The 27,460-nt window shown below is 32.4% G+C and overlaps 1 protein-coding gene across 1 annotated transcript; it reads left to right on the top strand.

The window, feature by feature from the left end:
- The first annotated feature begins 403 nt into the window (after positions 1-403).
- Positions 404-26,810, top strand: LOC146531200 (galactokinase-like). The gene is made up of 9 exons (XM_085197946.1): positions 404-530; positions 2,962-3,126; positions 4,931-5,108; positions 5,672-5,798; positions 7,020-7,145; positions 11,671-11,852; positions 14,785-14,900; positions 25,682-25,840; positions 26,663-26,810. Exons 1-9 carry the CDS (start codon positions 447-449, stop codon positions 26,777-26,779), a joined length of 1,254 nt encoding a protein of 417 aa, XP_085054072.1. The 5' UTR covers positions 404-446; the 3' UTR covers positions 26,780-26,810.
- The last annotated feature ends 650 nt before the right edge of the window (positions 26,811-27,460 follow it).

The raw sequence follows: 27,460 nt of genomic DNA, 5'->3' as shown, positions 1-27,460 counted from the left end.
TGTGGGTTCGATTCCCACTCGAGGAAATAAAATATTGAATATTTTAATTTTCTACGCTCTGGTAACGACGCATGCTCGACGTTGAATGCAAAATGGATACAGCATGAAACTAAAAATATATGCTATTTATATTTTTTATATTATTTTTTTTTTAAATATATTTTATATATTAGTAATGAATTGTATTTTTTTTCTCTCTTATTTGTGCAATAAAGTTTTATATTATTATTATATATTAGATGACATGTAGGACTAAACCCAAAAACTAGCAGACACTGACCGGGGCCAGACAGTTACTAAGTGCAGGCTAAAAGTGGAGAGCAGAGTGTCTTAAAACTATCATCTCTATTTAATCTACTAAACACATAAAATACAATATAAAGAAAATGAAACATAACGTTAAAAAATAATAAATGCATGTAAACACAGCTTTACAACTAAATTGAATGAACAAAGTCATACTAGAGTGGTACGGAGCGAGCGCACTATTGCTACCGCCGTATAGCTCTCATTTAAATAACTTTTTGGAGGTAAGTGCAATTTTAGTTACATTTTGTATATATCTCGTATACCACAACCGCGACCTTTGCAAAATAGTTTTGTATAAAACCATCGGTTTATTGTAGTATTTACAACTAGGTACTACTAGAAATGGACTTAAATATGTATTTAGAACGTGTGTTTAAGGATATTCGCTTCTATGAGGATATAACGATGAAAAATATGAGTTTTTTTACTCATTTATGTAAGTATTTCATGTATTTTATGACTAAAAGTAGTGCTATCTTTCCGTATACTTTGTAGGTATCTAAATAAAATAAACTTTTAACGTTATTACTTTACAATATATGAAGTGAGATTTATAACTCAAAAAGATTTCAAGTTTATTTTGTTATAGTAAAAATTTTACATGATATAAGAATAATAATTCTAAACGAAACTAATATCATTGGCACTTTATAAGTCATATGAGAAATTTTGCCTATAAAGTGACTTGTATATAATATTGGCACTGGTTCTAAGTGGACAGAATTGGAGAATGGAGACATATATAAAAAAAAACTTTAGTCACTATTTCGGTACACATTATTATACATCTTGTATAAAAAAAATAAAACAAATTTAAGCTAAAATTTCATTTTGATCACATAAACATTCAATATTATTATTTTGGCTCAAAAATATCCACGCGATAACTTTTAAACTTGACCTTTTAATGATAAAAATTAATTCATAGTTAGAATTAAAATTATGCAATAATTGAAAAATTATGAAGAATAGAAAAATAAAAAGAATTTCAAAATTATGCAAGAAGCTAGAAGTTAAAATAGATGAGTTGAACATGTAGTACAACATGTTTAATGCGATGGACATCAGTTCGATCCCATTCGTATATTTTTTTCTCTCTTCTTTTCCTTTAAAATGATACTGCTAATTCAGAGGCAGAAAGTGTGACTGTAAATGCGACTGGTCGTGGGTTCGATCTCGACTTGAGGAAGTGAAATATTAATTTTAATTTATATTTTCATTTCTTCGCTCTGGTTTCAAGAGGAAGCGCGGTGTTGAGTTCCGCTGTGAGAGTGCCTTAAAATTAGGTTCCATCTGCTTACCCTGCTGTGTGCGGGATAGAGCGTGAAGCTGATTTATTTTTATTTATTTTAATTCAAATAAGCAAATAAATAATTGTGTATCGTGTCGCCAGTATTAAAATATGTAAGCTTAAAACATTGTATATATAATTTCATTAAACATGCAAGCTAGCTTATCGCATATAAGCGTGGGTGATATTTGCAGAGCGACGTGACGCGTCAGTGGATGATCGAGCATCAAAATGTATTTTCTTTTTTTTTTTTGCTTCACGCTGTAGCCCGCATGTAGCAGAGTAGGTAGAGGGAGATTAGTGTTAAGACACTCCGCTCGCCACCTGCTGCGTGCTCTCAAAATGTTATCTTAAGTATACCAAAACATACATATTGGGGTTACATGTGAAAATAGTTATTTTCGGTTCGGTTTCGGTAGTAGTGAGGCCAGTAGTGTCTGGGACATAAGCGTGCCCCTGTAAATGTGACAGGTTGTAGATTCGACTTCCACTCGAGGAAATGAAATATTTAATATTTTCATTTCCTCGCTTTGGTAACGAAGCCACTCAACACGCATTGCCTCTAGAATTTGGCGGAAAGTGGAGAACAGATGTTTCTAACATTAGGTTTCCAGGTTCCCTTTGCCTACCCTGCTATGTGCAGGATACAGCGTAAAGCTAAAAATAAAAAAAAGAAATAAAAATAGATATTTTTTTCTACAACAAACATCTTAAGTGGAAAATTAAAATTGCGTCGTAAAAGTGGAGGTTATGAGGCGATAAAACCTTATCTGTGATTGTATAGTAAAAACGTTAGCAATAAGCAAGCTATTTCGCGCAGAATTTATTATTACTAGCGATCCGCTCGCGGCTTCGCCTGCTTGCATTACACTTCTGATTTATGCTATAAATATTCTTCACACACTCTTACAGACGGACAGACGGACATATAAGGGTTTCGTTTTTTCCTTACGAGATATCGAACCCTAAAAAAATATAAATATAATTCAATTGAAAATGAAATGAGCTATCAGTCGTCATATTTATTTATATGATAAATTAATGTGGCTTTGATATGCTTTAAAATAGATTTATGTTTAATTAAGGTACGATATATGGTTCCAACCATACCAACCCATAACTGTCTCGTCTTGTTTCACTGAACTGAAGTGGGGCTGTTGCGACCAAAACTTACGAGCAACCGTAAAGATGGACGTAAAAGATGGACTTTACGTCTAAGATAGACTTAGGGTTTTTAAAAAAAAAATAGAAAAAATGTGCATTAAAAATCAATATAGGTACAATGAAAAATTTCAGCAAATATTTTTCACAAACTAATACAACGTATATATTTTAATAAAATTCAACATACTTTTTTGTAGATGACGGAAGCAGTGGCTAAAGGAGAATCTGTATTGCTAAGCCAGGCTCGCGACAAATTTGTCGCACAGTTTGGTCGCGAGCCTGTCGCAGCAGCCGCAGCACCAGGCAGAGTTAACCTTATCGGCGAACACGTGGACTACTGCGAAGGCTTTGTATTACCTGTGGTTTGTATTGTATGTTTCTATGTAGTCGTACAGATAATAAATTAATGCAGTCTGTCTGTATAGGCAGTTGTGGGTTCGATTACTATTTACCTTTTCATTTTCTGTCTTCTATATAACATTTGGTGGCAAGAAAGAGCGCAGCGTTGAGTCCCAACACTCAACACGTAATGTTTCGATTATTGTTCAGAAAGTGTGGAATAAAGTATCTTAACCTATTACACCTATAGCAAGGTAGCAGAGGGAACCACTAGGTTCCCTGTGTATAATGAAGCCTGAAGCTATTTATGTTAATGGTATTTATTCTATGCTTAAGTTTTTATGTCGCTTTTAGTGGAGTTTATAAAATTTTATAGATTTTCTGTATGATGTAAAATTTTGTTAGTTTTATTACTATATCTTTATATTATGCATTTGAATTATTGGTCTTCTTTTAGAAGATAACCTCGTCAGATAACGATGTAAGATTTTAAGATTTATTTTAACTTTAAAGATTTTCCTAAACAGTTGAAACTTATATAGAGCAGACCCTGTAAACACAGGGTCAATTAAAAAAAAATACAAAAAAGGGGGTATTTTAATTATGACGCGAATTCTAATTAAGTTAATTTTTCATCTTGTTGTGTTCTTGTTTATCATTATTGTTAGTTATTTCAATGTCAAAACTTTATTTAATAATGATATTACGTGAACACATATCATCATCAATCATGTCACATTTTTTAAACATTTTTTTAATTAAGAAAAAATATGCACGCGCTAAGCAATTAAATAATTAAAATTATCTGAAGTATATTAGTACTATTTTATGTTAAATTAGGATGAATTATTTAGGAGAGTTCATATAAAACACAATATTGATGCATTTCTTCGCTCTCGTGTCGAAGCAAAGCGCAGCTTTGAGTTGTTGACTCAACACGCAATGACACCGGAATTCGGCGGGAAGTGGCGAACGGAGTTTCTTAACATTAGGTTCCTTCTGCTTACCCTCCTATGTGTGGGATACAGCGTGACGTTAAAAAAATGTAAAAAAAGTGACAGTGACGCGACAGGTTGTGGGTTCAATCCCCAATCGAGGAAATGAATTATTATTTCTTAATATTATCATTTCTCTATTTATTTCTTTATATATTATAATGGTTGTCAATCAATATTGATTTGATGTGAAACTTATTTAATATGAAAACGTATTTAATATGAAACTTTTTTAATTTTTAATTTTATTTTAATTAAAAAAAATATATATATTTTTGTGACACCATTATTCGTCATAATCTTAATTAAATTATGTAATTACAATATGTAATAACAACAATTTGGCAGCCAAAATATTAACTTAATCTTGGAAAACTTTTTCAATTTATCAAAATGGAGGTTATAATGCTTTTCTAAATACATTAAAGACTAAGTTTAAGTTATGACCTTAATTAAACAAAATATTTTTCAAAATGTTATTATAAATTGCGTTTATATTGGTATCTATCAATTTTCTTTTTAGCTTCAGGTTGTACACGCACATAGCAAGGTAGGAAGGGGAACCTGGGAACCTAATGTTAGGACACTCCGCTCCCCATTACGACAATTTCGCCGAATTCCTGAGGCATTGCGTGTTTTAAGAAGAAAAAAAATATACGTTTTCTGAATAAGTATTTTTCTTTCCCGAGTGTGGAATAACACCTTAAAAATGTAAAAAGAGTTCCGCCACTCAACACGAAATGCCTCCATAATTCGGCAGAAAATAAAGGGGATATACGTATGTGATATATATATATATTGGTTTAATATATATTTTTATCTTTTATTACAGGCTCTACCATTCTTAACAGTTGTGGTTGGTAGCTACAATAACACGAACGAATGCAATATCCTCTCCACCTTGGCCAACGGCGACCAGCTCACGGCTAGTTTCTCTTCATCATCAGAACTGAAACCTGGTGAACCAGCTTGGGCCAATTATGTAAAAGGAGTAGTTGCTAATTTTCCAGGTAAAATTATCTGTTTTTTGACACGGAAAGATATTACAGAACGCCTTGATGCTGGGAACATCATTTGATTCTAAATGCAATGAGCACCTAGAGGGAATTATTATGTTTAATTTATTTTTATTTCCTCATTCTGTAAAAAAAGGAGAAAAGTAAAAATGTGGCGTTGAGTTACATTACGTTACATTTTCCGGAGAAACGGGATGTCACTGCGGTAGGTTCCCTATGCGGCAACAAAAACACTTTTCTTATACATTCACTAAACTTACATATTTTTCAAGAAATACAATACAATTATGTCATTGTTGCATATAGTACAGCAAAGTACGAATCGACTGCACGCACAAAAGGAATCCCCTCAGCGTTAAGTTTTCAATTTATTCTATTTTTTATGTTGTTATGACATAGACTCTGTAGACCGATGGACAAACAGACAGATAAACGGACGGACACCTGAACTTAGTTTTAAGTTTTAGCAGGGTTCCGCTTTACCATTCTCTTCTCTAAGTATGGAACCCTAAAAAATGGAGGTATTTTAAGGTCAGATTTGTAAAATTTATTCATAGCCAAATTAAGCGGCTTCGACGCTGTAATCGTCTCGGACGTGCCGATGGGGTCGGGGGTGTCGAGCAGTGCATCGTTGGAGGTTGCTTTTTTCACTTTTCTAGAAGCTCTTACTGGAATGCGTGTTGAGTATGTGATTTCTTTTTTTTTTTGATTTTTGAAACATTTTAAAAGTATCAAATTTTTTTTTCCACCTACAGAAAAAGCAGACGCGTGAACTCGCGCTTTGGAGTTATTTCTGGTTATTTTCCACCTTTCACTCATTTTAAATACAATATTTTCTATATTTCTTATACAAGTACCCGTAAATAATGTAATCCCATCGTTATTAGTTTTTGTTTACAATTTGTACGAAATTTAAACTTTTCAATTACCAGTAGATTCTAAATAAATCTAAGTGCTTAGATAGCTTTTCAACTTTTGTCCCTTTTACAACGAATATTATATTGTTTGTCTCAAAATATTGTTTGTCTAAACAGAAATAGATTTCTATGTAGACTCTCGTCATTGTCCCGCACCTTAGTAATCATCTCAAAATATATAGTGTATGACGCAGTGGCCCACCATCGGAACTTGAAATTCTGGGTTCGATTCCAACTATGGAGAAATAAGGCAAACAAGCACTGTTAGACGGCAAATTACGTTGATGAGATCCATCACTCAAGACGAAATGCCTTGAAAATTCAGCGGAAATTAAGGAACGGAGTGTCTCAACACTAGGTCCCCTCTGTCTACACTGCTTATGTGGAATTCAGCGTGAAGCTGAAAACGTAAATTTTCTTATAATAATAAATAATAATAATAATAATCCACTATAAATACGGACAGAAATTGACGTAAACGTCAGGTCAACACATCAATAGCGATCCAATTTGCCAGCCGTTTGAAATGTCTCTTGGTGATGTTGTATTCAATAAATTAAATACGTATAATAAATTTGTATTTATAAAATAGATTTTATGTATACAAAAACGTAAAATAAGTTTAAGCAGTGGAAATTGCAGCCTGGAAAGATATTTTTCTTCCCTACATGTGAATTGAAATTTGAATTGAAGTATAGAAAGTTTTTAAGCGACAGCTGTGGATTCGATTCCCACTCGGGAGAAATGTTCAATATTTTAGTTTCTTCGCTGCGGTAACGAGGCAACGCGCGGCGTTGAGTTCCGACACTCAACACGCAATGCCTCGAAAATTCGGTGGAAAGTGGGAAACGGTAGTGTCTTAATGAGGACAGGGTTATTAACACTAGGTTCCCGCACATCTAGTGGTTCACCAACAATTTGAATATTTAGTCAGACGCTAATCTACTAACGCTATAGAGCCTAAAATAAGTAAACTATTTTTTCGTAGGCCAGTAAATAAAGCTCTGTTATGTCAGAAGGCAGAGCACGACTTCCCCGGGATGCCTTGCGGTATAATGGACCAATTCATCGTCACTATGGGGAAGAAGGACCACGCTTTGCTCATTGATTGTAGGTGAGTTTACTACTTTTATTATCAAATTAATAGGTTGAGACAATAATATTTTTTTCAGAAATTATAATTTTTAACAAAAAAACCAATTTCTCAATTTTGAATCGAAACTAAATGTGTATCGTTGCTTTTCAAGTCTCTTATGAGGTAGATATTAAATTATCTTATCAATAGAATTATATGTTTATTGTGTATTCAGAGGTCTATAATAGATTACCATGTGATGTCAGAAATGCTCCTAATTTAAATAAATAAATAAAATTTATTTATTTATTTATTTATTTATTAACCTGTATTTTCTTCTAATTCTGTGCATTGTTTGACTTGTAATTGTTATTACCAATAAATTATGACTATGATTATAGACAAGAATCGCTCTGGTAACAAGTCAAAGCGTGGCGTTGAGTTTCGCCACTCTAACATTGGGTGGAAACCGGGGAACGGTAGTGTTTTAATAGGGAATGGAGTATATCACCACTAGGTTTCCACGTTCCCTCTGCATATTTTTCTATGTGCGGGATACAGAGTGAAGCTAAAATATAAATCAATAAACAAATAATCGAATTGTTCAGTTGATTTCTCAGAAACTGTATGAATCGTGTCTCGTACTTATTTCGACTCTAACGTTAAATATTTAATTACGTACATGTGAACATTATACGCTTCGTTGTTAATTACTTAACATAATGTAATTTACACCTCATAATTCTGATGTACAATAAGTCCTGTATTGGGATTATGGATTATTATTTTCCGCCATATTAAAAGACTAGCGACCCGATCGCGGCTTCGCCCGCTTTCCACGTATAATAATGTTGTATATAAACACATATTTTATTATGCTGCATTTACTAACTGATTGATTTTATAATTTGTACATTCAATCATGTACAACTTGTTTAAATAATACAGAACAAATCAGAAAACAACGACCGTAGAAGCGAATGTTTTTAACATTTTTTTTTAAATAGGTATAGATTTTAAGGGTCTAACAGGAAGTGACAAGTCATTTAATAAATTTATTGCTTGCTTGTTTGCTTATCGGTATTCTAAAAGTGAGATTCTCAGAGGATCTCAATCTATTGGTACGCGTGCCTAGGAATTCAAATATCTCCCTTAAATAAGGAGGAGATGAGTAAATAGAAAACATTACAGAAGTGAAAGATTACGTAGATTCCGACGACAACGGATTGGGAGTTTTGGCTACTTGAGTTTTGTGTACACGGTCGTAAGTTAAATATGAACCGAATAACAAGCCAAGTAATTTTAAAGCCGCTAAAGTTTGTTTAGATAGTCCTATATATGTGGGTTACGCTGGGAAAGTTTGCGTCACGACTGATTGTTTTTTTTTATAGAGAGAACCTAATGTTATGACACTTCCGTTCCCACTTTCCATTGTAATATTGAAACATGGCTTGTTGTGTGTTGGAGCTTAGTTCAGTTTTATAGTGAATACAAGTATACTGTTAACCATTTTTAAAGTAAAATAATATTTTTCAACTTTGTTATAGTATTATGATAAAAATCGTTCAAATGAGAGTAGGACTCGCATTCCCGTTGACACACAATCCTCAACGGGACGTACAGTTTATAGGTATAAGTTAGCAAACTTACATATTTGTGTGAAGTAAACTACAAATATATGTTTGTAGTATTTCTTTTCCACGAAATATGTATTAATTGTAACATTAGGTTCCCAGATTCCCTCTGCGTACACCGCTATATGCAGGGTGTCACAGAAGCTGAAAAAAATGCTATTATATTGATCAATTTGTGTAATAATAATAGTCCTAAAGTGACATTTGTCGGTTCTAAGTTCGATAAGAAATGTACAAATCAGTAAGATCTTCTATAAAGATAAAAAAGTAAATTAATTTAGTGTTTTTAAATACTCTATTATCTGAGTCTCTATCAAATATATCTCTTTCAAAAGCTATTAAAGTTATTAAGCTATCGGGACGTTATTAGGACGCACTTCGAGAAACCTAATTGGGTTTCCCTTTATTAAATTAGTAATTGACTAACGTTGAAGGGGGAAATTTCTACTTAGATATAAAGTAATTGTAAATATTGTATTACAACTGCACCTGGAGGTGAAATAAACTGATATTTTGTTACAAATTTTCATTATAGCTTAGTATATTGTCGCCTGCAGGCCTTTTAGTAAAGTGGTTATATATTTTTAACACTTTGAAAGTGTTATTCCATATTTGGGAAGGAAAATTACTTTTTTTACAAACATAAAAAAAAATACATGTCCCTATCGAGATTTGGTAACGCGCCTCTTGGAAACCGTCCATTCGCTTTGACCACTAAGCCATAACCCCACCCCAGAATAGTCTGGTGCCCACTCCAGAAACTAAATATAACTTTTATACGAATATGTTCAAAGTTAAAATCTAGGCTTCACAGAAAATATCTGTAGATACTTTAGCGAGTGTAGTGTGTTGTCTAAAATTTTTTTTGTAGTTTGTACAGTGTGGTGGCGTAATTTGTATTATGTTTATGTCACTTTGAAATAGAACAGGCAGGTCGAGCGTTGTCATTGCCGCGGCTTCTCTCGCATAGTCAAATAGGAATAGTTTAAATAGCTTAAAGTTCTATGTAACATTTGTTCCAAACTCGAGATAAATCTGTCCGCGGATACAATGGACTACGTCTAAACGATTAACGTGATGTCAGCCTTTCTCGGGTAATAGATTTTTTTAAGCGTCACGCTATTCCATACATAGCAAAATATGCAGAGGGAACCTGGGAACCTAGTGTTAAGACACTCCGTTCCTATTCAGATACTTCCCGAATTCTGGCATTGCGTGTTGAGTGATGGAACTGACTGGCTTTTATTATTAAACATGTTATTTAAAAACTTATGAATATAAACATGACACACGTATTTTCCTTTTATTTTTGAAATAAATGTTATCGTAGTTATTTTCATTCAGAATTTAAATTTAAAATTGTGACGATCGACCGTCGAGACCTTACTGTATTGTAGCAGAAGCTTCCTAGAGGAAATGAAGTGAAAATTCAATTATTTGTTTCTAGATTCTATTTGAACATATCTCTGTAAATATTGCTTAGAAATAAATTAATTAGTTAATATATATATTAAAAAGTGTAACTATTGAGGTTTTTGCCAGTATTCCGCTGTAGAACTGACTTCAAAGCTGGTGGCAGTGACACGTTCTTTTTGACGAATGAGAAGCACTTACATAAGGCTATTTCAATAAGGAATATTTTTAATTTAACTTAGTGTTAGATTGAAATATTAAGTGATGGAAGTTAATATTTTTTTAGACATACAGTATGTTTATTTTAGAAAACGTATAAAAATGTTAGCCGGCGGAAAATTTACAAAGGTTAAATGTTTTTTTTTTTAGAATAATCATATGGCATTAGGTGATGCTATTTATTTAATATTGTGACATTTTCACATATAAAAATATATTTGATTCTCAACATTAAATAACATTTTAAAAAATGCTAAATTACCCATTATCTTTGTTTTTACGGTTAAAAATGAGCAATATAAGAAATATAGGATTTAAATCCGCTAACAAATATTTTTAATACTGAAAAAAAAAAATATTCATAAAATCCACATAGGCATTGTACGGACCTAGTGTCCGTGAGTGACAGGTGACGTTCGGTTAAAACGTCAGCCGAAAAAAAAAATGTTGCAACTGCAGCTATATTTAAATAGAAAATATATTTTATTAATACTCTATTATATATATATAATATAATATGTATATTAATTTTATTTGGGCAATGGGAAAATTAACGGGATCTCTTTGAAACATATATTCACATATTGTTTAATAAAGCCTGTAATATTATCTCTTTTTAGGGTTCCGTACTTCTTAAGGAAAATGGAAACCTTATAAGATCACTCTGTTGTTCGACTGTCTGTCTGTTTGTTTCTCAAGACCCTATACCTCAGATTGAATGCTATCGAAGCTGATTTTTTTTACATACCATCCATATCTTTTTGTACTGGTTCCTAGAGAAAAAATGTTATACTCGTAGAGTAAAAATCAATTTCTTAAGTTAGGATTGATGTATACTGAATATGCCAAATATTGTGAACCTTTAAATTGAGTGGGATTCGACTTTGAGTAACATATGTATATAACGAAATAAAACACCTCGAGGCTTTTACAGAACTTATATTTTTATCCAAAACAAATGCCATTAATTTTTACATTGTATCTCTTATTAAAAACTTTTAAATACTGACAAGTAAAGCTTATTACACTGTTCAAGATGACTGATAAGCTAATTTTTTAAAATTTTAAAATACTGGTGGTATTTTAAGTACATATTTAGAGCATTCTAAAACAAAATAACACTATTTTATTTTTTTGTCTGTCAAAATTTAAAATAACATACAGACACTTTAATTTTATTTGGGTGTGTGTATGTGTATGTTTGTGTAGATATATCAACAAACTTATTATATTTTTAAGCATTTGAGTATTTTAAAGCCTTAGTTTGTTACAAAGTAACACGAGAATCTCTATTCCAGATCATTGGAATCAACGCAAATACCTATGGATTCCAGCGAAGCAGTCATACTAGTAGTAAATTCCAATGTAAAACACCAGCTCACTGGCAGCGAGTACCCACAACGCCGGGCACAGTGTCAAGAAGCAGCTGAGAAGTTGAAATTACCTTCCTTGAGAAGCGCCAAAGTTGAGGATTTGGCAGGTATTTCTATATATGTTATATATCTAAGTAGGTTATCCCAAATAATATCATCTTTGCTTAGTTAACTGAAGTTTATTTTCCTTGGAATGAAGCGAGATTCTTTTATTTTACTTTTTGGAAGTAAATTTAGTTTAATTTAGGTTTGGGTGCCTACACAAGATTCATCGAAATTCTAATAAATACTATATATATACTATATATAACTTAGGTTACGAACCCACATCCTTAACTTTGGCATCATCAATGGATCAAAGGATATAAATTTAGTATAACTAAAGGCAAAGAGAGAGGCAAGCTTAATCAAGCATTAAGTTTAACTTTGTTATGATATATATAAAAAAGAATCATCGAAATCGATCATACTTTATGCAAATTTAAGACTTATATCATTTTCGGTTGTGGGTTCGATCCTCAGTCGAGGAAGTGACATATTTATTTAAGTTTATATTTCCATTTCTTCTATATGGCGTTGAGTTTTGCCACTCAACATGCAATGCCAAAGTGGGGAACGGAGTGTCTTAACTCTAGGTTCCCTCTGCCTACCCTACTGTATGCGGGATACAGCGTGAAGGTGGGAAAATATTATAAATATACTTCCGAGGTAGTTTGATAAGAATTTTGTTATGTTCTGTAATTTTAATTTTAATTTATTTTTTTATTCTGTTTATTAGTAGGTGCTTTTATAGTGAGAGTAGAAATATATCAACTCGTCATCTTTTAGGTACGGAACTGTAATAAGAAGTATATACACATATTTTTATGGTTCCACACATTTTACGGAAAAAAAGAAACCTTATAAGATCACTTTGGTGTCCGTCCGTCTGTCTTCTGCCAAGAGCCTTCATCTCAAGGACGCTTGGAGATATCAAGTTAAAATTCAAATCATACGCCCAATTGTACGGTCCTACAGTATGGCCGTATTAAATTATTGAACTACATTTACAAACATTTAGAAATTTCTTAATGAAATAGGGTTATATTTCGAAATTACAAATTTGTTTGACGAAGTGAATACTGCTGCCAATTATTGTAATTTAGCAGAAATGGTTCAATTACGTGTTAATTTTAAATTGTTCACAAGGTCAGAAGCTATGAAGTTAGGAAGTTAGCATTATATAGAAGCTAGTTTGGAAGTAGAGGATATTGTGAACTCGTAGAAACGAAAAGAGTAATTCTCCTATTCCACACAAATTAATTATTTCTATTTCTCCGCCCTGGAAAGTTTAATTGCGGTGACCTCCGCCGCTTAGTATGCAGTGTGCAATGTCCAAATTCTGATGCTAAATGCTCGTCATCAAAGTTCGTAAATGAAAACATTTAATTATATATTCACACCTTCCAACTTGCAGTACTTTTTTTTGTTAAACACGTCGTACTCGTGTCTTAAATATTCTGCGCCAATTTTATCTTTTGTTGTTTGTTAAATGTTGGCGAAGTTCACGTTAAATATTACAAAGAAAAACAAAAACAAGTTTATATACAAATTCTTTCGAAAGTGAATATTTTAAGCTTTCTCTGGATTTTTACTTATATTCGCATTATTCTTCAGGCTGTCGGATTTTATAAAGTAAAATATGTTATAATTGAGTAAATACGGCTTTTAAATTTAATGCCTATCATAATTGAAGTCTTGAGATAGCTGAGCTGAGATTACTGGAAGCGTTCGTTACATTATGAGGGTTGAAGGAGATATTTTCGTGTGAACTAATTTTAATTATTAAAAAGATACAATTGAAATCTAATTTTATTTATATTTACTGTCTTCGATATTAGGAAAAAGAAAAATATATATTTAAAGTTACTTAAGCTAACTTAACCTACGACTTAATCATTTAAGGCTAGAATAATAAGTGTGTGAAAGGTGTTTAAAAATTCCCGATCAGCAATTCTTCCATTCGTCCGCCTATCTGATGAACACTTTAGAATATAAAATATATTTTTTATGTGTGACACCTAGATCTATTCAACAAACTAATAAATATATATTTATATATTGACTTGTTTTGTCAACATTTAATTTTATTTTTTGTTGTTTTTAAATATGACTATAGATTTGAATACATTTCTTGTAAGTAAAATTTACGAGGTGGGTACAATATTATTCTAGGGTGGTCACAGATCAAAATCTCTTCTCCTTCCCTTTATTCTCACGCATATAAATTTGAATCTAAAATATTTTTGTGAAATAGTATTTATAGGTAGGTATTTGAAACGTAAATACGAAGCCCAAAATTTCGAATTAACTGTTATTAAATGATAAAATGTATCGATTTAAGCATTGCAATCCAATAAATTCGGTTGTTTCTATTTGTAAACTGAATCTCCTGTTTCATTATGTACAGTGAAATCAAATATGGTAGCTAATTTTGATAGGAATTATTAGTTTCCCTAAATATATTTTATATGGTTAAAGAAATATTCGACAATTTAATTTCTTTGCAAAAGGAAAAAGCGTTCCGTTAAGTTACGCTATTCAACACACAATACCTCCAGAATTCGGTGGAAAGTAGGGAATCGATTTTTAACAATAGGCCCCTTCCTATTTGCGAGATACAGCGTGAAGCTGAAAAAAAAAGAAGAAAAATGCAGATTATATTTTCCTTTATAGTAGTAACTAGCGGCCCGCTCGCGGTTTCACCCGCGTGAACTATGTTATTATTAATTTCTGTCTCCATGACTACGTCCTAGTGACGTCTATGCAAAATTTGAGACTCCTAGCATTTGTAGTAACGAAGTTTCATACAAACTTTCAATCCCAAAAACAACCCCTTAGAAGTCGAATATTGCAAATTCCCGTCTTAGCGAGCACCTACGTCCTATAAATAACTCCTATGCAAAATTTGAGATTCCTAGCACATGTAGTTTCTGAGATTTCGTGATGAGTGAGTGACCTTTCAATTTTATATATATAGATAAATATATTTCTTTATAGAATTAAAACTACTGGAATGCAACGAGCTAGTGTTTAAAAGAGCAAAGCACGTAGTGGAGGAGATAGCTCGCACAGAAGAAGTCGCCCAACTATTACCACAAAAGGACTTTATTGCTGTAAGTTAGAATCACTATTATATTATAAAATAATTTCATATTCTGTTTTAGCTTCACATTATATGTACATAGCAGGGTACGCAGAGGAAATCTGGCAGTCGAATGTTAGACACTCGTGTTGAGTGGTGGAATTCAACACCGCGCTTTTCCTCCTTAACAGAACTAAGAAATTAAAATATTTAATATTTAATTTGCCTGATGAGAACCGAACCCACAAGTCGCTCTTAAAACCACATCCTTGTGCTACTGGGTCACGAAGTTATTTATCTTTATTAGTTTAAAGATTAGAACCATACAATATTTTAGGTATTATATAGTTAAGTTATTTAACTTAAACATTACACGATCCCGGCCTATGTTGAGAATAAATTATATTTAAAGTTAATGTGGCGGTTAGGAGTTCGAATACTATTTATACGTTTTCATATTTAGGTTTCGTAGTACACAAAGTATATATATATATATATAGGGTGGAAGGGGCAGCGCTCCTTTTACTGAAACTGCTTATAGGGTAAAATATTTCAAACCCCGAACTAAAGAAATTAATCAAGGTACCTCAACAGTTTGGACGTTTTTTTGTCCATACCTGTATTTCTTGTGACCCACACATACGTGTGTGACGTCGCCGCTTTGACAGGTGAGTGTGTGCGTGTTTATGTTGTACTTTACAAATGGCTTTTTATTTTAAAATGATAATTTTATTATTTATTTGTTTGAAAAAATAACTTTTTCATTTTAAGGATTTTTTTTCTGAATTATTAAGCTTTTATAGAGTAGCTAAAACTGTGGTTTCATTTAAAGTGGTGCTGACAATTCCATCCTGTATATATTTTGTATTTATCCTATATCTTATAAAACAAAGTCGCTTTTTGTGTCTGTCTGAACTTTCTAACTCTTCTTCTTCTAAACCACCCAACGGATTTTTATGCGGTTTTCACCATTAGGTCGAGTATTTCTCAGGGAAGGTTTATATATAGTTTATTATTTGTACATTCTTATGTAAATTAACATAAATACGATAAATGCGTCTAAAGTCCTACCCATTGAGACACTTTCGCGCATGCGCTGCTTTAATGGTAAGTACTACATGAAAATAATGTACTGGAGTATTGTTCCTCTTAATAAGATCTACAAAAAAGTCAGCGAGAGCATATTTTTATCTTTTAAGGATAACGTGTAGTGATCATATTTCTCTCTAAAAATACTAATTTCAATATATTTTTTATAGTGAGGGATATTTTTCCATAATGGTATTAATCCTTATCCTTTAAAATACTTTATTAATTTTCTACGTTAAACAAAGATAAAATTTGCTGTTTACACTATTTCGAAATTGCGAATAGTTTTAGAGTAAACCGCATTTAATTGTTGACACATCACGCCGTTGACTCATCAGCTGTGCCGACTTAAGTTTTACTTATCCCTTACTCTCAGCATATAAATAAGTATATTAGTTACGTTGACTATTTAATGTAGATCAAAACCGTCTTTTACTGTTTTTTCATTTTAATAAGTACTTTAGAAGTTGTTACAATATCAAAACATCCTTGCTGTGAAACGCGCCCCGCGACGTTTTGCTTATACAAGCGCGTCATGAGCAGTCATCGGTGGTTCCGTGGTAGAATGCTCGCCTGCCACGCGGGCGGCCCAGGTTCGATTCCCGGCCAATGCATTCTATTTAATTTTCCTCACAGGCACCCACGCAGTGCTTGCTTTTCATCAGGGACAGAATACCCTCTTCAGCATTAACCACAAGCTCGAAAAAAAAACCCCGCCTGCCTTTATAGCAACGAAGATTTAGATGCGTTTGCACGTATTGGATAATTGGAGTTGAATGTATTATTTCAGCGCGATATATTTGGTTTCATATTTTTTGTAGTAGTTATTTGTAGGTAGGTTTTTGTTTATAATTTCTTCCGTTTAAAAATAGTCATTTAACTATCTAAAAATAGTAATTTAAATATATTTTAAATTTACGATACCTACTAAAAAATCCTTGCCGAGTAAAACAATTGGAAAATCCTTATTGGAACTACGAAAATGCGGCTTGCATTAAGATTTAATTAATTTTCACATTATCTTAAGTGCTTTGCAAACATACATTATATGAATAATCCAGTAGTAAAAGCGGGCGAAGCCGCAAGGGGGTCGCTAGTTACTAATAAAATGTAAAAATAATATTCGCTTTTATTTCTATATTCACACATTTGTATGTGGCCAATGACAGTAGACGTCATTTATAGTTCGAACAGATTGCGTTTCATTAAAATTTTGAAGTTTTAATCGTTTCATAATAAAAATGTGAAATGATGGCCATGAAACTTGATAAATAAATAAATTGTTTTTCTTTTTCGAGGGTAGGCGTCAAAATACTTACACGCGAATTTTGTTGCTCTTGGTTTTATTTCATTTTTATATTAATTACTTATGTATATTAGTGTTGTAATGCAATAAAAATCATCCCACCTACCAGCATACATATTATCCTTTGTTAGAAGCACAATTTATTCACTAACAAAATATTGAAGTGTCAAATTTTATTTATTATACAATTTCACTGTGACATATAAATAACTATGGAGTCAATGAAGCTTACAATTGATGAATTGAGTGAAGTTTTTAATAAAAGAATGGCTGAGTTCCAGCAAAATCTTCAAAGTTCATCCATTCCTGCGGTGAGTCCTACAACATCAAATATTGCAGCTGAGTTTAATGCGTTCAGAACTTTTGTTTTAACTGCCCTGGATAGCCTCCACAAACAGCTCAAGCTCCTTACTAGTAAATGTGATGCCTTGGAGATGAGGTCAAGGAGGAAAATCATCTTGATGCATGGTATTCCGGAGAGCAAAAATGAGCATGTTGGCTTAGTTGCTGCTAAGGTATTTTCTGACCATATTGGAATGCCTGATATCAATGCAAATCATTTTAGTCGCTGTCATCGTTTGGGTCGCAGCAATAACAATAAGCCTAGGCCTGTACTGATTAAATTCAAAGATGCTACATCCAAAAATAAGATTTGGTTTGCTAAAACTGCCCTCAAGAAAACTGGCATCACTATGTCAGAGTTTTTAACAAAGGACAGGCATAAGGCATTTATGTTGGCTCGCCAACATTATGGTATTAATAAATGCTGGACCAAAGATGGTAATATATATGTCATTGGGGAGGATGGATCCCGAAGATGTATTACTTCTGTGACTGCAGTGGATGCTGTACCACCGTCATGCTCTGATGGCCCTCCCTTAGGCACAAGCCCTCCCTCTACTACTATTCTGCCAAATCCCAGCCATAAGGATAGCAAGGTCTCTCATATTAGGCCCAAGAGGGTGGTGAAAAAGTAGATAGTGTTCACTATTTGTGAGTATTCACTTTTCTTAAATAGTGTTGAGTGTTACTTTATTTCCTATATACATATCATTATAAATGTTTAACTACTTATCTAGCTTATAATTATATTTCGGTATGTGATATATCTTAATTTAAATAATGTAGCTTTTTCTGTCTGATTGTGGTAGTTTGTTTTTCACTTCTCATAAATTATGTTGTTTGTTGACTTATTTTCTATATACATATTATTTTAAATGTTTTACTTATATTTTGGTATATAATATATCTTAATTTAAATAATGTAGCTTTTTCTGTCTGATTGTGGTAGTTTGTTTTCACTTCTCATAAATCATGTTGTTGAATTATTTTCTGTACACATATTATTATAAATGTTTTATTACCTATTTTGTTCATATTTATATTTTTGATATCAAATCTATCTTAGTTTAAATAATGTAGCTTCTTCTATTTATGTCTAATTGTGGTAGTTTGTGATAAATCTTCATTTATTTAAATAAATTTACTATTTATTAATTATTCAACTTAGAATCTTAATTGACAGACACAGTTTATTGTTTTTGTTATTTTTATTTTTTACTCATATAATATTGACAGTTGACTGTTGGTGTCGGTTACAGATGACATATTAATTTAATTACATAGACACTATTGTTTTTATGTTATCATAATTGTTGATTTTTTTTTCTCTCTCCTAGTGTATATAATATAGTATGTAAATTTCAGTTATAATATATATATATATTTTTATCGATGACCATATGTAGTTTTGGTGTACTTATTCTTCAGTTGTTATGTTTCATTTTTTACCACAGTCAATATGTATATATATATATTTTAACTTTCTAGTGATTTTTGTTATAAAGTATAGAGTGTAGATACAAAGTACCTTTATTAGTTTTGTCCTTTTTTTTTTTTATTATAGTTTTCTTTCTTTTTCTGTTTGTGTAAGTAGTCTGTGATTGTAAGGTTTTTTTATCATTACTGGTGTCTCTTGTAAGGTATATTGTATGTAATCTCCTACCGCTTTAATTTTTTTTTTTTTGTTACTGCTGGTGGTGAAGGGTGAATAATGTGATCTTTGCACATTTTATTTTATATATATATATATTTTTTTTTATTTGGTACATTTATTATATTATATAAATTAGTATTTATATTTATTTTACATATATATATATATATTTTTTTTATTATTTATTTTATTTAATTGTTTATGTAATATGTTTGTTTATAATGCTTCATCTAACTCAAACGACGATTCATTTTGTTCTTTATCATCTTCATCTGTAAGTAGTTTTCATAGTACGTCCGTTCCTCTTTCCAATCTACTTGTCGACACATTTTCCAATTTTCCCAAGAATTTCAATGTCCTACATATTAATGCCCAATCCGTTCCTGCACATTATCCTGACTTATTAGCCTCCTTTGATTGCGCCAACGTGCACGCGATTTTAATTTCTGAAACATTCCTTAAACCCTGCCTTCCTTCCTCCTCCTTCTCTTTACCTAACTTCCATCTCATACGTAATGACCGTACAGGTAAAGGTGGTGGTGGTGTAGCCATCTATATTCGCAACCACTTACCTTTCACAATTGTTAGTAAGTCTCCATCGCAATACTCTGAAACTGCTGAACATATTTTTATAGAAATTTTACTTGGTCGATTAAAGCTATTACTTGGGGTTTTTTACAGCCCTTCGCTACATATTGATTATTTCCACACTTTGGAGACCTTATTGGAGAAACATGTGCCAAGCGTTGATCACACCATAATTCTTGGAGACTTCAATACCTGTATTATTAAAAATGATTCACGAGCAAAACAACTCCTTAACATCATTAATAGCTCAAATTTAAAATTACTTCCTTCGAATCCTACACATTTTTTTCCGAACTGTGCCCCATCCCAACTCGATCTTATGATTGTTTCCTCCGTTGACCATGTTATGATCCATGGTCAACTTCCTGCTGACGCCTTTTCCTACCATGATTTAATGTATTTGTCTTATAATGTTCGTCCCCCTAAGCCCAAGCCATCTGTCGTCATGCGACGCAGTTTTAAAAAATTTAATAATGACGAGTTCTTGGTTGATCTCAATGACATCGACTGGAACGTCATTTTTAACACAACAACTATCGATGACAAGTTGGAGATATTTAATTCTATTTTAACTGAGCTCTATGACAAGCACGCTCCTTTTCGGCCAATTAAATTAAAACACTTACCCGCTCCATGGCTTACGCCAGATATTAAGTCACTGATGACTAAAAGAAATGTGGCGAAATCCAAATATAAACATAATCCCACCGATCAGAATCTTTTAAGGTATAAGAGCTTGCGTAACCGATGTAGCAGAGTTTGCAGGGACGCGCAACGTAACTATATTGACTTGAGCTTACAAAACTTAAGCCCACGTAAGTTGTGGAAATTTCTGGAATCGCTAGGCATTGGCCGGCAACGTAAGGATTTGAATTGCAATCTAGACGTTGATGCCTTGAATAAACACTTTGTCTCGATAACACCTATGGACAACACAATTAAAGCAAATACATTGAATTATATCAACTCCTTGCCGTCTCCCACAATCGTTCCTTTTAACTTTGCTCCTATAACCCCATCCCAGGTAAGAAACAGTATCCTAGCCATCAAATCTGATGCTTCTGGTTATGATGGCATCAACCGCAAAATGATTATTTTGCCCTTGGAAGTCTTAGTTAATCTTAGTTAGTCTTAGGAAGTCTTAGGTAATGACTGGCATTACCCATATTTTAAATTTTTCTATTTCCCATAACACGTTTCCCAGTTTGTGGCGCATTGCCCGCGTTATCCCCATTCCCAAAACCAAAGATCCAAAATCCTTCTCTCAATACCGTCCTATCTCCATCCTTCCTTTCTTGTCAAAGGTCTTGGAACGTATTGTTTTCCAGCAACTAAATCAATATCTATTTGATAACCATATATTATCCGAGTTCCAGTCTGGATTCCGTAACGGGCATAGCACAGTCACTACTTTGATTAAAGTTTGTGACGATATCAGATTTAGCATGGACAAACAAAATCTTACAGTCATTGCTTTGCTGGACTTTAGCAACGCCTTTAATTCTGTTGATACTGATCTCTTGGTTGCTGTTCTGCGTTCAATAAATATCTCTCCTGAAGCCACTGAGTGGTTCAGAAGCTATTTATGTGATCGGCAACAGTACGTTCAAGCCAATGACAAGTCATCTTCCCGTGTTCCCCAAGGCGGTGTCCTCTCTCCTCTCCTTTTCTCCATTTTTATTAATTCAGTTTCCCAAAATCTATGCTCTTCCTTTCATCTATATGCTGACGACCTTCAAATTTACTTAGCCGCCCCGTTTGATGATGTTAGTGAGGCTATTCATAAGCTTAACGAAGATTTGCGGAATGTTAGTAGGTGGAGCAAATCTTTTGGCTTAACTGTCAATCCTGCCAAGTCACAGGTCAGTATAATTGGTGGCTCTAAGCAACTAAAAAAACTTGACCAGAATAGCCTCCCTGCTATACAGTTTGGCGGCGTCGATTTGAGCCTGAGTCCATCTATTAAGAACCTTGGTATTATTATAGACAATTCCCTATCTTGGTCAGTACAGATAGCTGAGGTTAGCCGTAAATTATTTGCCACTATCGGATCGCTCAAACGATGAAAATATTTCCTACCTATAAAGACCAAAACTGCTCTAGCTCATTCACTACTGTTACCGATTTTAGACTATGCTGATTCGTGTTACCCAGACTTATCTGAGGAACAACTAAATAAACTAGAGCGGTTACAAAATCTATGTATTAGATTTATCTTCGGTTTACGTAAATTTGATCATGTTTCTGATCATCGTCGTCAGCTTGGATGGCTTCCTATCCGACATCGCCGAAATTTCCGCATGCTGACTCTTCTCTATTCTATCCTGTACAACTCTCTCTCTCCCTACTACTTAAAAGATCGATTTTGTTTCCTAGGTGCCGATTCACTTCTTCACCTCCACCTTAGATCCCGTTGTGATAATCTCCTTAAATTACCAACTTCCCATACCCTATTTTATTCTAAGTCTTTTACTATGAAATCTGCAATTCTTTGGAATGAACTTCCTACAGAAGTTCGACATTCCAAATCTCTATACAGCTTTAAAAATCGTCTGAAAGAGTACTTATTTAATTTAGTATAATAGTTTATCTTTATTTATTTATTTTTTAATATTATGTATATATTTTTGAACACGTTTTATGTATGTATGTTTATATGTGTAAGTATATATTGTTTTTTCAATATTTGTATGTATGTTGTGTAAAGTATATAAACATTAAACACATTTTATGTAAGTTTATTTTATGTTATTGACTTAGTTTATTTTATATTATATAATATTTAATTATATTTCATAAAGTTTGCACTGAGACGTTGTCCCCTTTCTCCTTATTACAATTTATCCGTTATGTTTCAAAGGTTGTCTGGTGGAGATTGCTTAAAGCAATAAGACCGCCTTTGCATACGTGTTTTTCTTTAAATTTTATTTATGTTGTTCTTTCTATATATTTCTTTTATGTGTGCAATAAAGTATATTCTATTCTATTCTATTCTAAATACGATAGGCGATTATTTTAACTGGGGAATTGATTTATTATTTAGTATCACGCTGTATTAGGGGTGGCAGAGGGAGCCTAGTGTTAAGGCCCTCCATTCACTGCCTTTTGAATGCTGAACAACTGAACGGATGCTTTGGATTAAAAATAATATATTTTAAAGAGTAGAACAATATAATTTCATTTAATTTTAATAATTTCATTTCTTTAATATAATTATAGGCCAGTTCCTAAAAATATAATCCTTTCCTCTTTGCCAGTTCTTAAAAATATAATCGGTTTTATTGAAACTTCACGTTGTTAATCCTATAGCAAGGTGAACAGAGGGAACCTAATGTTAAGACGCTTCGTTTTTCGGCTCAATTTTTAAAACATGGCGTATTGTATGGCGGAACTCAACACCGCGTTATGTTTTATTACCAGAGCCGGAAAATGGAAATACCTCATTTATGAAGAAATGAGTAAACCCACAACCATTACCTTATTTGGTATATAGATACAGTACCCTTCAATTTATAATATTTGAATCCATATTCTAACATAAAATATAATAAATAAAATCATTGAAGAAACGTTCAATTGCTAAATTAGATGCTTTGAGGGCTTAATAGTCTTATCCAGAAGGGTTGCTACAGATTTTATTTATGTTTTATTAACATAAACTAACTAACTGTATATTTTTTTGCTTGTTACCTAAGAAATTTCGACTAGGTGAACTGATTTTGACGATTCTTTCAGTAAAATTGGAATAAAGTTTTTACTTTTCTTTTAAATATATATTATATAAATAATGTTTATAATAGGTTATATAATGCAGGAATTATACTGCAAAATAGGTATTATTTTCACTCATGATATAAAGAAATTAAGTTATTAAAACATACAGTACCTACAAAATAATACACTTTAATTTCAATTACATTTCAAAATAATTATTTGTAGAATTTCAAGTTACCATAATCAAATTATTTATATAAGCCTATTGAATGTACCTATAATATTCGATAAGTATTAATGATAATTATTAATTATTAATACTGATTGAATAAATATTATACAAAAAATACAAACATGTATTTACTTGTATTATATTTTTTGCTGCTGTGAAACATTGTAACGATATGAAATTGTGATAGCGATTGTTCTGGCTTCGATCCCCACAGGTAAAGGGAATAAACTGTTTTAATTTCCCAATTCTAATCAGAAATATAAAAGCGTCGCGTTAAGTTCTGTCACTCAACTCATGCCTTAAATTGGGACGGAAAGTGGAGAGTGGAGTCTTTTGACGCTGGATTCTCTCTGCGTATATTGCTATGCAATTGATTGCTATTTGTAAATTTTTCTATGATTATTTCCAGAATGAGTATGGCTTTTCCTTATCGATTTTCTGTCCAATTGTCGAGACAAAACGTGTAAAGTGGCGGAACTAATCGCCGCGCTTTGCCTCGTAACCAGAGCGAAGAAATGAAAACATTAGATATATTATTTCCACGAGTGGGAATCGAATGTGTATACATTTATTACATGCCGCTAATTTTTCTTTCGAAAGCACTCAAACAGAACGTCACCGAATATTCTTTATAGCGCATAAATATTCCTCATATTTGCAGCTCGGCTTAAGCACATTTCAATTGAAGCACTTTGAAAATTTTCAAAGAAACAGGAAAAAATATATTTTAGGATGGCACGTTTGTTTTGCTTTCAATGTAATTTGCATGTTTAGGAGTGTTTGCTAAATATGTTTTTTTTCTTATTTATTTCATTGAAATATTTCTAAAAATATCTTAAGGCCGTCGTGGCGCAGTGGTGAGAGTTTAGTGTTCGATTTTCAAATTTTGGGGGACAGAGTTAAGTAACAAGACTAAACATGGCGTTAAGTTCCGCCACTCAACACACGATGTCTTAAAAAGGTAAAGAGTTAAATTATAATTTTTATCGATAAAGGGACCGTATTTGTTTTCTCTACCACTTAATGTAATTTCAAAAATATCTATTGGTGGAGTTTACGTTGATAAGGTGGCGAAACGAAAATGTTTCAATATTTTCAAAATATATCAAATGTACATAAAATAAGATTTTTTAAATATTATTATTTTAAGATTAGTGCGTCAGCCGTCACGGCAAAGGGGCACACTGGTGTCACTGTAACGTGACGGTTGTGGGTTCGATCCTCACTCGAGGTAGTGAAATATTTTTCTATAAATGCCTATAAGTTTTTACGTTAAGAATTTTTTTCTTTATTCGTATTTGTAGGTTCGCACTTTGTAATTCATAACCGTAGGTCCACGGGAAGTACTCTTTAGGGTTTGACTATGAGATAGATATACAAAGGACGGATAATAAATTAATTCTATAAAGGTTCGTTTTGACCTTTTGAGGTACGGAAAAGGAGGAAAGTCTTTATTAATTATTTTTATTAATTATAATTATTTAAGAGTCTTTTAGATTTTTCGGCAATTAAAAAGATCTTTGATACTTTGATAGGATTACTTTGCATTTTACATTTAGATATATATATTTCATCCCGATAGTCTTAAGAGACTACAAGTGTTACGTTTAAGGAAAAATGTTTTACGGAGTAGATCGTTTATAGTACTAGGTAGGCTGTAGATACGCGCACAGGACAACGTGATTTTTCAGATACAATTATATGAAATTTTTCAACAATAATATAAATACTCAGTTTTATTGAAAAAGTGAAATCCGCCCATGGATTTTGTGGAGGTTCATGAAATTCTTTTGATCTACGCATTAACTTCCACTTTCACTGAATATTCCGCAATTTTTTTGTAACATTACATGTCTGTTTTTAATAATGACTTCTATTTCTCCCAAGGTTGGCAATAACTTCTACAAATCACACGACTCGCTCAGTAAACTGATGGAAGTATCATGTCCAGAGTTGGACCAACTCGTGGACATCCTACGATCGTCCCCAGGAGTGTATGGCGCTAGAATGACCGGTGGTGGCTTTGGCGGCTGCGTTATAGCTTTGGTATGTATTGACGATGACAATATATTATACTTCTGTTTGATAAACCGTATGTATATTCTCAGTAAGTCAAATATATGTAAAAATATTTTCTTCCAGAAGGAAATTGTTTGGTCAAGAAAAAAAATGTACTAATTATGATTGAACTTTTACACCCAAACTGACAATCAATCAACATTTCAATTGGTTCTCCTGAGATTTTCTTGTAAATTACACCCAATATATTATTTATTTGCTTCACCAGATATTCTTTCAATAATTTATAAAGTAAAAACATATAATTATAAGGCTGAGTAAACTCGAATTACTTAAAGTAAATATTAAATAAAACTAAAATTTCCATATATAAAGAAAATGTGAACAGTATAGCGAGTTTAATGGACTATTTCATAAAATAAATATTTAGAGTACGTCTCATAGTAAGCGAATATTTTCTTAGGAAAAGTAGAACAAAGTTATTCAGTAAGGATTTTGTTGTTTTTACTTGGCTAATAAAATATATAGGTAGTTGATATTGCGTCGATCAAAATTATATATTTTTTCTTCGTATATAGAATGTAACTTGATCCACGGATCAAAGGTCTATGAGTAGGGAGGGGGTCTTGGCATTACCATTTCATCCACAGCGATTTACAGTACCTAGTTCGGGCGATATTTGACAATTTGTGATTAAATCGGGTTCTTAAAAAAAATTGGCAAATACAGCCCGACTGTTGAATTGTGATATGATAGTTTAAAACTGTAAATCTTAGAAACAAAATTGAAATAAAAATAGTTTTTCAAAAAGCTCAATTAATATATAAATAACATATTTTTATGTTCTAGGTAAAAAATGAAAATGTGGAAGCTGCTAAGAGAAAAGTCTTATCTGAATACAAAGGCAAACCCGATTTCTTTGTATGTCAACCAAGCGACGGGGCCCGGATATTAAAAATAATATAAATCAATAAATATTATGTATTTTTCAATACAATTCAGTTTTCTTAGAACATCTTGTCGATACCAAAATGAGGTTTATTATTTTATGACATGTTTGCATTTCCGTATAATATTTTATTAGTTATTGATTTTTTTTACCCCATAGGTGCAGTGACAAGTTTTTGAAACTACATATTAGGTGTTGGATTCAAATCGCTTACGAAACAATTGATTTTATTTCTATATTTGCAAGGTTTTTGTAACGAATTTCTTTAAAATAGATCTTTACAGATAGACATACACACATACGGACAAATAAATGATCTTATAAAAGCTTCGTTTTATAATTTTGGGCTAGAGGACCCTAAAATTGCCAAATATACCTTGGTCTACAGTTAGATTCTTTTAGCTTACGCTATAAATACCTGGGAACCTGGGGACCTAGTGTTAAGATACCCCTTTTTTTCTTAAGACATTTCTGTTTCCCATTTTCTTTTCATCAATTCAACTGTCGTGTCACAGTCATTTTCTGACTCTGTCATGACAGTTGTGGGTTTGATAGCCATGCGAAGAAAATAATTATATTTATTTCCTTTTTATGTTATTAAGATAAAGCGCAACGTTAATTTCCGCCACTCAACACATAATATCCCAAAAAGGAGGTGAAAAGTGTATAACGCAGTCTTTACACTAGTTTTCCTCTGT

This window comes from Heliconius melpomene, chromosome 15 (genome assembly GCF_056956725.1).
Source record: "Heliconius melpomene rosina isolate 202511_hmr_F chromosome 15, ASM5695672v1, whole genome shotgun sequence".
NCBI lineage: Eukaryota > Metazoa > Arthropoda > Insecta > Lepidoptera > Nymphalidae > Heliconius > Heliconius melpomene.
The sequence above is the reverse complement of the archived record's forward strand: the minus strand, read 5'-3'. Positions and strand labels throughout refer to the sequence as shown.

Bases quoted from the DNA above. Each gene is read 5' to 3' on its own strand.
- LOC146531200 (XM_085197946.1), top strand. From the start codon at position 447: ATGAACAAAGTCATACTAGAGTGGTACGGAGCGAGCGCACTATTGCTA. The intron at 531-2,961 runs GTAAGTGCAATT...ACTTTTTTGTAG, and splicing joins ATTTAAATAACTTTTTGGAG to ATGACGGAAGCAGTGGCTAA. The intron at 3,127-4,930 runs GTTTGTATTGTA...CTTTTATTACAG, and splicing joins AAGGCTTTGTATTACCTGTG to GCTCTACCATTCTTAACAGT.